A 13904-nucleotide genomic window follows, 5' to 3' on the forward strand; every position below is an offset into this window, starting at 1 on the left:
TCGTCCGGTACGTCCGCTGTGCTTTCCGCGTCGACTCGTGCCTTTCCAAGCTGCGAATTTACGCTGGATTTTCACCGATTTTGCTAATCGAAGTCCAACGTGTCGTAATAACGGGGTACGATGATCTATGATGGGTGAAAAAGACTAGCAGTGCGAGCAGAAGGTTTTTTTTTTTTGAGGGAGCGAGCAGAAGGTTTTGATGTGCAGGAACGAAATCAATTGCATTGGTATTTTTGTTGCAAAACAACAATTTAGCAGTAGTACATGATAACCCGTGATGAGAAACTAAATCCTCCAGAGACTGATGCCTAGTACTACAACTTTGCTGGACTGAATCATCGCAGGCCTCTCCCGCGTTGACGAAGCTGCTACACTCCACGAGTACAGCGTCAAGAACGCCGGACTCTGCGCTGCTTGCTTCTTCTTCACATGGTGTGATCGCGTCGTCCAGGTCAGCCGTCTCCTCGGCCGCCACCGGAGCTGCTTCAGGTGAGGAGAGCACATCGATCCATCCCTCGTCCGAGTCCCAGTCCGGGAGCGCCGAGGCAGGGCAGGCCAATGCCCTCATCCTCCTCTCGGCCGTGCTCTCGTGCTCCGCGTCGTCGGTGTCTGACTCCGACTCCCAGAATGCCGCGTCCAGCGTGCTCTTGGGCGACACCCATTTGCTTTTGCTCTCCACGGCTTGAGGCTTCGCGTCTACGATGACGGCGGACGCCAAGAACGGGTGCTCCAGGAGCTGCGCCGCCGTGCACCGGTCGCTGGCCTGCCTGACCAAGCACCCGCGCAGGAAGTCCTTGGCCTCAGCGGACAGCCATTGAGGCACCTCCGGGACGGCCTCCGTGTACCCGATCCGATGCAGCGCGGCCAGAGCGTCACCGTCCATGCCGCTCCACGGCGCGTGGCCGGTGGCCATCTCGACAACCATGCAGCCTAGCGCCCAGACGTCGGCCGCGGGGCCTTGCTCCTCGCCGCGCGCCACCTCTGGCGCCATGAACGCCGGCGTGCCACCGATAATCGGTCCGCTCGTGGAGGCCTCCCTCGCGCACCCGAAATCGGCGAGCTTGGCGCGGCCGTCGGCGCCGATCACGACGTTGCGCGCCTTGACGTCCCCGTGCACCATCCCGGTGCCGTGGAGATACGCGAGCCCCGCTGCCACGTCGGCCGCATAGCCGCGGACGGCGCGCTCCTCGAGCCCCGCGTTGCTCGCCACCCGGTCCGCCAGCGAGCCGCCGGGGGCGAACTCGAGGAAGAGCTGGTAGGAGCCGTCGCGGGCGCCGCGGCCGCCGATGCAGGAGACCACGCGCGGGGAGCGCAGGCCGGACATGAGACGCTGCTCTCTCCTCAGCGCCGCCGCGCACGCCGCCCCCGCGGCGGACTTGACCGCGAAGAGCTCCCCGGAAGCGTCGTCGGCGGCCAGGAAGACCTCGGCCCCCGAGGCGCCGCGGCCGAGCGTGCGCACCCGCGTCCATTGCTTGCTCACGGCCATCGTCGCCTTCTCTTGTGTAATCTGTGCTGGGAATTGGGATTGTGGTGGTTTCTGGTGCTCTGTTGTCGATGAGTTCGATTCTTTTTTTGGCGGGTGTGCGTACATATAGGGAAGAAAGGAAGGCTTTGTAACTGGGAGGAGAAAAGTTTAGACCATGTGGCGTGTGCTGGGCTTAGGAAATCCAGAAGCGAAAAGGCGTGGGAAGCAAGCTGATTCGGGTCTCGGCACGCGCTCGCGGCGGCGGCGTCCTCCTGCGGCCATGGATGGACGGGCATGTGAGTGGGGACGCGCGGACGGGGCTTGACCAAGCTTAGCGCTCCGCCTATTCTTACCCGCGTAAAATAATCAGTTTTGCTAGAACTCATCTAGATGAGATTTAGTTTGGTCTTATTCATCTTTTTTAGCCATTGGATGTGATGCTATAAGATGCGTGTGTGCTGACGTGGGTTGTATCCGTTTTTATTTTTCATGTGAATGAGACCAAATTACGTCTCATCTAGATGAGTTCTAGGTACTCCCTAAAATAATCTCGTTTAGGAGTCGGAAAAGGCGAAAACCGTGTCAAATCACTCGCGTCCGGGTCGTCTTGTAATGGCACGAGTGTTATGAGATTTGCCTGAGCTCAGCCGATGATTCTTGGAAGGTACAAAAGGGCTTGAAAATTAAGTAATTTGGTATACTTTTCAAAGTCTTGGTCGCTCATGGCGAGACGAGCTGTGTGAATCGGAGCGAGCTGGGTTGCCAGAGTCTAGTGTAAACCAACACAATCGGGGCTCGAGGTCAGCGGCTGCACCTGAACGGAGTTGGCCAGTTGGGTCTCCTCTCCACGGTTGGTATGGTACTTTGACATTGTGGCAATTGCCAAGTCCACCCCTGCACTGTACAATAGTACTGTACTACTTTAGTGCTGCGCCACCGGACTGTTTCGTGCGCGTCTGCCCCCAACATCCATCAGTCTAGAACCAAAACTACTGCTGAACGCAGCAGCAACAATAGTTCCTGAACACGTACAAGCGACGTCGTGACCCCAGTACGTGTTTTTTTACCCCGGTGAGATGATTCACAGCTGGTTACGCTTCACCAACACCTGCCTTTCACCGGGAAAGCTAGCTGACGACGGAAGGCCTCGACGTGGGCGTCTCCTCGGCCGGACAGAAAATTCTGAGCAAAAATATCTCGCGCGCGTCCACCCTCCACACACTGACACACTGGAATAGGAATGACAGGGAATATTTGATCCACGCACGTGCCCGTGCATATGCAGGCACGTTCACTGGCCGCCGCGCGCACACGCGACGGCCTCCGTGCCGGGCGCTGTCCTGTGCAGCTTGCGTACAAGTACAAGCATAGATGCATATGTGCATGGCCGCGAAATCGATCCGGCCACGTCGAGCCCGGGGACAAGTGGCGTTGTTGGAAGGCATGGACCGCAGGGGTTTCGGGTTTGGGAGTGCGTGGGAGTGGAGCTGCCGCCGATGCCGATGTCGCTGGCCCATGCCGATCGATGCCGCCCTGCGGCGACCGAAAGCGTGGTGGACGTGCGTACTTTTGGTTGCGGCGCGGGGCCGCCGAAACCGAAAGGACGGATACGGCGGTACGCAGAAAGGACGGATCGCTTGGCCGTCCATTTTTCTCCACCTGAAGAAGAAAGCACCACACACCACACGCACACGGGCGATGGTGCACTTGAAACCCGCCAAATTATTTCACCACGGGCAGTTCTGCTGTCGTGCCAGTCGTCCGCAGAAACAAAACGTAGACGCGTCAGATCTGGCTGACATGACTGACCACGCGAAAAGGAGCGGCGGCGTTCTTCCGACGGCTGCTGCACATGCATGAACTCCACGTAAAATGTGCACCCCAAGCCACACAGCCACACAAGTCAGACTTCACTGTAGTAGCACTTCAACCTAACTTAACTCCGTCGTCAACCAATGATTGCATACTACACAGATTACCAATACGTACCTTTCCTCCAAAAAGAAAAGGTAAAGCTTGCCTCTTCCTTCAAAATAAATAAACGCTCTGTTTCCATTGCGGACCGCCAAGAGATGCACACAAGTCAGCCTTCATGGTACCTCCCCTCTGTCAGCTTGTAATGATTGTATGTTCCCCGCAAAAAAACTAAAGATTGCACAAGCAAATTATCACTAATTAATTCACTACTCCTAGTGCCGACTGCCGGCCGCTACGTACGTACAGTAGTATTTAACTCAAGTTCCATTTGTTAATGCTTAGTAATATTGAGGTCAAGCCAAAAGGCGAGGTGACTTGCTTTTCATTGGAAAAGTTCCCAACTCTAGCTGTAGCAGGTGTCGGCCGTTTGACCTTGCTGAACGCCGGTGGGTGTGCGGGCGAGGTTGCACGAACTGAACTGGTGCTGTTGACGAGCGGCCAACGGTGAGCCCGGTATGATCCGCGAGATCGAGACGATCTTCAGAAGATATGAGAGCGACGGACACGAACACGATAAGTTTGAGTTAGATGAAGCGGCCCACTTTTACTTGAAGCGACACCGCGCTGGATGCAACATACAGCAACTACTATTAATTCCTTGCGTGGAGAGAGCTTTCAGCTGATTCATTTTGTTCAGTGCACTTGAACAGTACGGGACGTAGACTCTGATCGTATTCAATAGTGGTCCGAACAGTAAGTCTCGGAGGGATGTCAAACCCCCTGTTGCTTGCAGATTATGCTTAGTCGAAAGAAAAGGTCTGCCCACTCTTTGCCTTGTTTTCCAGGCAAGATAGTCAACGTCGAAACTAATCTTTCCATAGGAAAGGGAGCCAAAACGTCCTCTAAGAAACGGAGCAGGTATAGAAAAAGGGGACCTGAACTTTGATCTCGAGGCAGTGTAGATCGTTGACATTAAACTTGGAGCTCGGGAGTAATTTAATCTAGGAAGAGGTTGACCAACTGAAGAGACGGGGCAATTTTAGGAGTAGCATATGTCATGGAGTACCGAACTTCGTTTAGGAAAGATATGATTGTGTTTGGCAGCAGTGTGATGGAAATGCAGTGGAGGTATGGCCTTTTGGCCGACTCCACCGAGGCTCGTCCAAATCCGAACTCCGAGACGATTCCCTCCGTTGGCATAAGCCGTTTGCAAGTTGGGATGTTGGATAAGGCAGTTGGGTAACCATTCGCCGTCTTAACGTGACAGGATTAGTACTTTTCTGATTCTCTCTGTTTCTTGATGACAAAACTAGTACTGTAGTACTTTTTCGTTTCAGATAGCCCTTCTCATCTGACTCGTCCGCTAGGAGGACAGACACAAGACCAGCAGCAGAGATGTACTCAAAATTGGGCAGAAGATAACTCTTGATCACAAGAACCTCAGACAGTTTTTTTTTTAAGGAGGAAGACCCCGGTCTCTGCATTTGGACGATGCATGCAGTCACAAAAACCTAACAAAGTAGTACATCAGTAAGTCTGAAGCCACCATCTTGGCAACATTTGTCGCTAATTCAATCCACTTGATGAAAGGGTGCAGATAGTCTGAGCCTAATACCAAACAGACCTCGCAGCAAAGCCTAACATCTAAAACCGGAGGCCCTAGCCAGGCCACACCGATCCATCTTCAGAACACTAGTCCGGCGCACTCTGAGAGGCTGCCGCCGCCGTCTCCCACCGATCCATCTTCAAAACAGGTGCTGACGCCATGACCTTGGCAGGTCTGCCATAGACGACACCACGACGCCAGACAGTGCCATCCTCCTGCGTGAGTCCGTCTACACACATCGAACGGCGAGACTCCACTGTGCCATGCCGCCGAGATCCACAGTCGTCGATGCGTAAGATGAAACACCGATCCACCAAAGATGTTGTCCATTGGTCCCTCGAGCCCGTGCACATCTCCAAGACTGACGCCCCCAAGGGGGAAATGACGCAAGAGCGTCGCCGTCATCCGATCTACCGATCTAGGGTTTCCCCAGGAGGTAACAGACAGAGGCCTGAAACTTCTCCACGGCGATGTCTCCAAGAACAGAACGACACATAAGAGCGCTGCCATTGCCGGCCTTGGCATCTAGCCGAGAGCAAGGTTTTCACCCAGATTTGTTCGAAGAACCTCCATCAAGTCTTGAGTACGGATCGCCGCCATCTCTACGTGGGACTGGAAGTAGGATCCAGGCCGCCGCCGCCTAACCAGCCAGCATCCACACCGCGCGAGGAGCATGGCTGCCCGAGACAGTCCCTAGCCGCGGCACCGGAGAGCCCTACACCAGACCCCGCCACCGGCCGAGGAGAGGACGACGCCACGTATGCCCAGGAGCCACTGCCGCCAGTCCGTGCCGTTGCGCCGCCGCGCCCCACGCCCGCGCCGCCCTAGAAGAAAGCGTCCCGCGCCGCCATCCTCGGGCAGGAGGAGAAGAAGGCCCCGCCGCCGCCCAGGCCGAGCGGGCTTTGCCCGACGACCTGCGCCGGTGGCGGCGAGGAGGGCCTACGGCGAGCGGGCTTTGCCACGGGGACGGCGCGAGGAGAGGGGATGGGCAGGAGACAGGTGAAAGCAATTCAGAAGAACAGGGGTGTTCCCTTGCCATTCTTGCCTCCACCGTTCGCAAAATGCTTGCACCTCCGCACAGAGGAATAAGAAAGGCCGAGGACAACAGAAGGAAAGAAATATTCGGTTCAAAAGAAAAGGACCAATATGCAATGAAAAAAAGGGTTGGCAGCATAAAATGAAATTGAAAGTGTAGTCACCAACGCACCGGTATCAACAGTACCGCTATCACCACTCGACAAACACATTTGAAATATCTGCTGGAAAATGGTTTCACAAAGAGAAGTAAACATCGATATGTCAATGACCGCAGTGTATTTCTTCTACAACCGCAGCATAACGAGGACAGAAAACTGCCGATTCCTCAAACCGTAATGCCAAATTTGCATTCAAATTCCCACAAACACGAAAAACGATTTGAGAAAAAGGGAGCTGGCATGGGCGGGCCGGGGGCGTAAACCCCACAGCGCAATACGCCCGTCCAGGCTTTTTGGCCCGGAAACGGCGCCCGCTCATGCTTGCGCAGAGCAGGAACAGCCATGGTATAATGTGCCACCCCCAAAGGCCCCAAGCCAAGTCCTTCATGCTGGTGCCTGCCTATTTCCTCTCTTTCTCTGAAGAAGGATGATTCAGAGATTTTCGTATAATAATAAGCCCACGAAACTACACCCATGCCAGCCCCCTTTAGCCCTCCTAGGCTGGAGTCACAAGCGTGCGCCACCACGCTCGGCGGGTGCAAACGACGGGTGCACGTTTATATGCCGGTGTACGCCGGGCTCGCCTACCGATGCGGTACTATTGATTAGTTCTATTTTAGCATCTTAAGTTTGCCCTGTGCCAGCCAGGCCGTCCGCCTCGACCATCAGCGCGCGGGGCCCAAGAGCCCACTCGTATGCCTCGCCCGTGAGCCTGAAAAAACGGGTCTCTCACATGCATCTCATGCGTGGCCGCAGAATCTAATATTTGTTGCCCACAGCGAGACGTAAGTAGGTCTTGCCTCTACTTCACTGTAGTTTAACTTAAATTCCAGAGTCAACTACTTCCTCCGTTCCTAAATATAAGTCTTTCCAGAGATTTCACTATGGACTACATACAGAGCAAAATGAAAGAATATACATTCTAAAATGCATCTATATACATTCGTATGTGGTCTATAGTGAAATCTCTACAAAGACTTATATTTAGGAACGGAGGGAATAGTAATGACGGTATATTCCGCCCAAAAAAAAAACTAAAGATTGCACAGGTAAATTATCACTAATTAATTCAGACTGCCAGTCGCTTAGTAGTAAAACTATTTAACTCAACGTTCCATTTTTAATGAATAGTTATTTTAGAAACATCTATGATTTTGTTCATACTCATAATAATTACAGGTACACTGATTTGAACCGAAATTCTATAAAAAATACAAAGTAACTCATGTGAATAAGGATTACAATGAAATCTCTTGAAAACACCTTCTTCGCGGTATCAATCTTTGCTCAAAGAAATACTCAAAAGACTTTGATAAAAGGCTGCAATTGGACTCGAGCAACGATTTTGTCACTCTTTTACCCGCACAAACATTATCAATAATGGTTTTTGAAAGCGCCTTGAGTTGCCCAACCAAAAGGATGGGAAGCCTTGATTGATGAACGTATTTGGGCCGGGGATGATCTCCTAGAAGTGCAAGTCATCGTATCATTATATCTTCATCATGGTGTGATGAAAGATTTCACATCCACAAAGAATCTTTTTTTTTGCGAGGAACCTCCACAAAGAATCAGACCAACAAAAAAAAGCTTGACACATTAATATAAACTCATCAGATCCGAATAATCGGTTCTGCGAGGACATAAACCACTTTAACCTCATGGCACCGCCAAAAGTACGAGAGGCATTTATTCTCACAAAACATTAAGATCCAAGGTTCCCCACCTCTCAACGTCAAGATGGCAGCCAGAGGCGAGGGGGCCTAAATTTCTCAGTTGGCGACGACGATGGCGGCACGAGAAAACCCTTTGTTAATGATTAGTAAGAGCATCTCCAACGCTGACGCGCAAATTGTCCAGCATCCATCCACGGACATGGATTCGGGAATCGGATATCTAACGCTATCCGGTATATGTCCGCCAGTAATTAAGAGGCAATTTCAATACAAATAAAAAAACCCGATCCACAACGCCGGATCACACTAACCCTCGATTATATGCCCGGTCACAACAAACAAAGGCAAGTATGCTTAAGTTTTTAGATCACAAAAGAAATATCAGTTCAACAGTCAAATTTGAGTTTTTCTGCCCTGTCGGACCGGCAATCCGAGCTTCCTCCACGCTCACGGTGTCGTCATCGCTGCGTATGTAGCCTTCCATCTGCGCTTCCTCCTCCTCCTCCCTGTCTATCGCCTCCAACTCATCTTTCTGCCGTTGCAACATATTGTAGCGGATGGTTTGCACGATCATTCGTGCGTCAGCATCCAAAGACTCCATCTTCAAGGACGACACCTTGGCGCCCTCCGCGTCGGCTACGATCTTCACCTTCTTTTCTTTGGACATCGCCTTCTTCTCCTCGAGCGTGGCCTTTTTCTCTTCAATAAGGTCCTCTTCTCCTCGAGCGCAAGCTTCTCCTCGGTCGCGTCCACCAACAGTTTGAACCTCTCCGCCCTCTCCTCCTCCTTGATGTCCGAGCACTTGACGTATGCCTGCTCCTTCTTGGACAAGATGTTCTCGAACCTCTCCGTAATCTTGACCATCTCACCTTCTCGCTTCGCCCTCTCCTCCTCCTACTTGTTTCCCTGAAACCCTCTTCTAACCTTTTTGGTTGGTTGTTTTGTTGGGTCAGTCGGGTCACCGGTTTCTTCCTCCGTGGCTCTTGGCTATGAATAAGTTTCACTTCTATTGCCCATTAAACTTCAACCAACAATGCATGCTATAGAAGTTTTCTTCTCCAACTTCTTGAACATCGAATACACACGAGAAGGATACAAAATAGAACATTGCGAATAAAATTATGCACATTCGGCTAGTAATCAACAAAACAACCGGCTAATGATCAACAAAACTATGCACATCTGGCTAGTGATCAACAAAACTATGCATATCCGGCTAGTGATCAACAAAACTATGCATATCGACTAGTAATTAACAAAACAACCGGCTAGTGATCAACAAAATATGCACATCCGGCTAGTAAATTATGCACATCCGGCCAATCAACTTACTTGCTCGGTGATTTGCGCAACATCAAGCCACTATGTGATGAGATGCGCCAAGCGGCCACAATACTTCGAGATGGCATCTTGGATGGTGTACCATTGATGGTTGAGGGAATTTGGTTCACGGTTGCAGATGAGCGCGTTGGAGTAGGGCACGAAATGCTTATGTTCTTGGAACCATGTGTGAATGTTGACCCAAAAATTTAAGCCCTTCTGCTCGGTGCCATGGATCGGATCGAGACTAGTAGCCAACCAAGCATGACGCAACAGTTTATCCTCCTGCATGTTGAGGATTTCTTCTTCACATCGCCGGTAAAATCATCTAGATCATCGTCCCCGTCGTGTCCTCCTCCTCCCCAACCTCCTCGTTCTCCTATCCGGCGGCCAAATCCAGTTGCTGTGTGCCGGTCTGGGACTCTGGGTGTAGGTCTGCTGCGTGCCGGTCTGGGTGTACCCCTGTTGCTTGTGGGTGTAGCTGCCAGAATGGGTGGGATCCGGGTCTTCTACCTGCCCGTCCTCATAAGCACCTGTTCCTCCGCCTTCATCGTGGATGATGTCCAAGATCTCCCCGTCCGCATCGTTGTACGCCTGCTCGCCCGCTTAGGCATATCAGCAAATAGCGTGCGGGCACCCATGTGCCCCCGCCCGCCATCCGCACCCGGGCGAGTTGTGGCGAAGAAGACTCCGAGAAGAGCGGCGGTGCCTGGTTTACGTCGACGATGTAAGGCACTTGCCCGACGGCGACTACTATGGACTGCCGACCGAGCTTCTTGGCAACGTAGCAGTACGGAGCTTTGTAATGCTCCGGCCTTGGCGGCGTGCGGACAATGGGCGTCACCATCAGCGCTCCGCGACCCGAGCCGCGGCCTCCACCACGTCCGTGACCAGCACGCCCACCGCCACAGATGCCATCTGCATGCCCACCACTGGCCTTCCGCTTCTTGAGCTTCTCCTCCTTTTGCAACATTCGCTTTGCCGCGGCGCCGAGTTGATCTTCTGGGCGAGGGTGGTGGTGGGATCCTCCTCCACGTCCATCACCACCTCCATCTCCGGCAGGTCCTCGTCCAACTCCATGCGTCGGCGACGGGAGCGAAGAAGGAAGTGGGGAAAAAGGCGGGAATTGCTTGAGAGCGGGGGAATGGAAGAAGAGAATGGTGGATTTTGGCGCGGAAGCAGTGCGGGTGCTACAAAAGCGTGGGCTCCATCTTTCTTTTGTGTGGGCCATGGGTGTAAGAGACCGATGTTGCTCGTGTCCGAACTCCCGCAAAGCGCCCATGTTAGGTTCCGGTTTGCGGAAAAAACATGGTTCGAACCGCGCGGCGGACCGTTACAGACCCGCGTTGGATGGGGGTTCCGGATAGTACGATCTAAGCGTATGCGGACGGTTTGGGAGTCGGTGTTAGGGATGCGGATGCGGTCAAGCCAAAAGACGAGGAGACTTGCTTTTCAGTGGAAAAGGTCCCAACTCCCAACTCTAGCTGTAGCAGGTGTCAGCCCTTTGACCTTGTTGAACGCCGGTGTGCGGGCTTGGTTGCACGAACTGATCTGGCGCAGTTGACGAACGGTCATCCGGTGTGATCTGTGATCGAGACGATCTTCAGCAGATATGAGAGCGACGGACACGAACTCGATTTATACGAGCCGTGTGTGCTAAAAAGGGATAAGTTTGAGTTAGATAAAGCGGCCCACTTTTACTTGAACTCTTGAAGTGACATTGCGTTGGGTGCAACATACAGCAACTACTAATTCCCTGCGTGCAGAAGAATTGTTCAGTGCACTTGAACAGTACGGGACGTAGACTCTGATCATTTTCATAAGTGGTCTGAACAGTAAGCCTTGGAGGGATGTCAAACCCCTGTTGCTTGCAAATTGCTCTATGCGCAGTCGAAAGAAAAGGTGTGCGCGTGCTTTGCTTCGTGTTCCAGCCAATATAGTCAACGTCCAAACTAATCTTTCTTTCTATAGGAAAGGGAGTCAACGTCCTCTAAAAGGAGCAGGTACAGAAAAAGGGGACCTGAACTTTGATCTCGAGGCGGCGCACATCGTTGACATTTAACTTGAGCTTGGGAAGTAGTTTAATCTGAGAAGAGGTTGACCAACTGAAGAGACGGGGCCGTTTTAGGAGTAGCACATATATTTCATGGAGGGAGCGCCGAACTTCTTTTAGGATAGATATATGATTGTGTTGGCAACTTGGCATCAGTGTGATTTGGGGAGATCATCTGATGTGATGGAAATGCAGCGGAGGTATGGCCTTTTGGCCGACTCCACCGAGGCTCCTCCAAATCCGAACTCTGAGATGATTCCTTCCGTTGGCATAAGCCGTTTGCAAGTTGGGATGTTGGATAAGGCAGTTGGCTAACCATTTGCCGTCTTAACGTCAGGTAATCAACTAGTAACATACTTGTAAGATTAGTAGTACTTCTCTGTGTTTCTTGATGACAAAAGTAGTAGTTCTTTTTGGTTTCAGATAACACTTGTCATATGTCTTGCCGGCCAGCAGGACAGACCAAAAACCAGCAGCAGAGATGCACTCGAATTTAGCTCTTGATCAGAAGAACCTCAGACAGGCGAAAGCAATTCCCACAAACCGTGATGCCAATTTTTCATTCAAATTCCCACAAACAAGAAAAACTAATAACGGATATGTGAAAAAAAGGGAGTTGGCATGGATGGGCAGCCTTGTTCAGTTGGGCAAGGTCCGACGGGGCTACGGCCGGGGGCGTACACCCCGCAGCGCAATGCCCGTCCAGGCCTGCTGGGCCCGGAGATGGCGCCTGCTCATGCTCGCGCAGAGCAGGAACATGCCATGCAAACTGCTTGTTACGACTTCATGGCGCCTGCCTGCTAGGTGTATACATGTTCTCGGATATAGAAAGCCAACGAAACTACACCCATGCCAGCCCCCTGAGCATCTCCAATAGCTTGTTTATATGGATGTCTATACTCGTTTTCGACGACGTGAGCCCAAAACAGGCGTCCAACAGCTTGTCTATATGGTCGTCCAAATATACACATCCTCTAAATCGACCTCGACAATGTCCACGTCTGGACATTGTGAAGGCGTCGTCTAAACTCAGCTGTAGTCATGATTTCTTCCTCTCCCCAGCAATGGCCCACCTGTCATGGTCCTTGTATATAGACATTCTGATGCAAAACTGGACGTGTATATAAGGGAATCTTTTTAGACCATTGTCTATATGAATATATAGACATCCAAATATACACATGCTATTGGAGATGCTCTTAGAGCAACTCTAGCAGACCCCGCATCCCGCCGGCCCGCAAAATGTGTTTGCAGTTCGCGCAAAACCGCTTTTGCGGGCCGGCGCGGGCTGGCACAGATGCAGACCCCGTATAATGGACCCGTAAAAAAGCATATTCCACGAATATGCTTTTTTACGGGTCGGCTTCTGCGGGTTCTGATCTAGCGCAGCTTCTCCCGGCCCGCAAAACTTAGATTTGCAACTTAAATTGATCTAGCATAATGCTTTTCTTTGCTTTTGCAACAACATTAGATACAAAACATATCACCAAATCTTGGCTAGAATAGCAAAAAAAAAAAAACAAGAACCACAAGTATGCATTTCAGAAGATTTCCAACTTCCATAACTGCTCCCACTAGTTCAAGCAATATCTTCTCCATGCACTCATTGTTGATCTGCGGATTCTTGACCTTGCTTTCTTCATTCTTCATCTTTGGTCTCAAAGAAGTAGACGTTGCTTCCCCTCTAGTTGCACATGCCGCTGCATCATTGCCTTCGATTGTACTAAGGAGTGCACTAACATCTATTAAGTTTCTTTCTATCAACAAATTAATGTATTGGCCTTCCCAAAACCAAAATGAGCATCCATCGTCCTACACAAAACATTGAGCAAGCTCGAAGTGAACTAAAGAATGAGCTATGGAATGAGGTACCGCAAGTGCACGTACCCCGTCGTTTTCGCATTTGTAGAACACCCATCCGGGGTGCTTCGGCGTGCCCGAAGTGAGCCGCAGCACTTGGCGCGGGCAGTCGTCGCACTCTATGAGCGGCATCGGCAGGCCACAAAGACGCTGCGCGAGCGCCGAGCCCGGTGAACGGCCGGACAAGTCCATGCCCGCAAACCTTCGGCGGCGGCGGGCGGACGAACCCATGCCTGCATGCGGCGATGCGCCCTTGCCTGGGTTGCGGGAGAGGCTCCCCGACCACTCCATCGCCTGGGGCAGCAACCGGCGGCCGGAAAAAGGCAAATCCGGCGGCCCGCGATGAAGTGCCGCAGATCTGCAAATCCGGCGGCCCGCCGACGCAGGGGGAAGGAGGGAAGGCCTCGTGCGCGTGGCGGCCTTCCGGCGTGCTCCTGCCGGCTGCTGTCGCCGGAATCTTGGGCGGCAGCCGGCGGCGGCGCGCGGGGGGAGGGGAGAGGTGGTTGGTGGGAGAAAGCGCGAGATGAAATGTCCCCCCAACCAACCGCTTCCGCTTATATGCAGGGCATCGCAGCCGCGAGGGGGAAACCCGCGTTTTCCCGGGTTGAGGTCGGAAATTTGCCGCGCCCCCTAACAATTTTTGCGGGCCGGGGCGGGATGCGGGGTCTGTCGGGCAGGCTTTCCGGCCCGTACCCGCATTTTGGCGGTTATTTTGCGGGTCGGGGCGGGATGTGGGGTCTGCTAGAGTTGCTCTTAGCCCTCCGAGGCCGGAGTGACAAGCGTGCGCCACCACGCTCGGCGGATGCGACGGGCG

The 13904-nt window shown here is 52.4% G+C and overlaps 1 protein-coding gene across 1 annotated transcript; it reads right to left on the reverse strand.

The window, feature by feature from the left end:
* Positions 1–58: 58 nt before the first annotated feature.
* On the reverse strand, positions 59–1590 carry LOC123160556 (mitogen-activated protein kinase kinase kinase 17). The gene has a single exon (XM_044578364.1). It carries the CDS (start codon positions 1484–1486, stop codon positions 59–61), a length of 1428 nt encoding a protein of 475 aa, XP_044434299.1. The 5' UTR covers positions 1487–1590.
* Between the last annotated feature and the right edge of the window lie 12314 nt (positions 1591–13904).

The sequence above is a fragment of the Triticum aestivum genome, chromosome 1D (assembly GCF_018294505.1).
Source record: "Triticum aestivum cultivar Chinese Spring chromosome 1D, IWGSC CS RefSeq v2.1, whole genome shotgun sequence".
Classification (NCBI taxonomy): domain Eukaryota; kingdom Viridiplantae; phylum Streptophyta; class Magnoliopsida; order Poales; family Poaceae; genus Triticum; species Triticum aestivum.

Coding starts and splice junctions, on each gene's coding strand:
- LOC123160556 (XM_044578364.1), bottom strand. CDS start 1,486: ATGGCCGTGAGCAAGCAATGGACGCGGGTGCGCACGCTCGGCCGCGGC.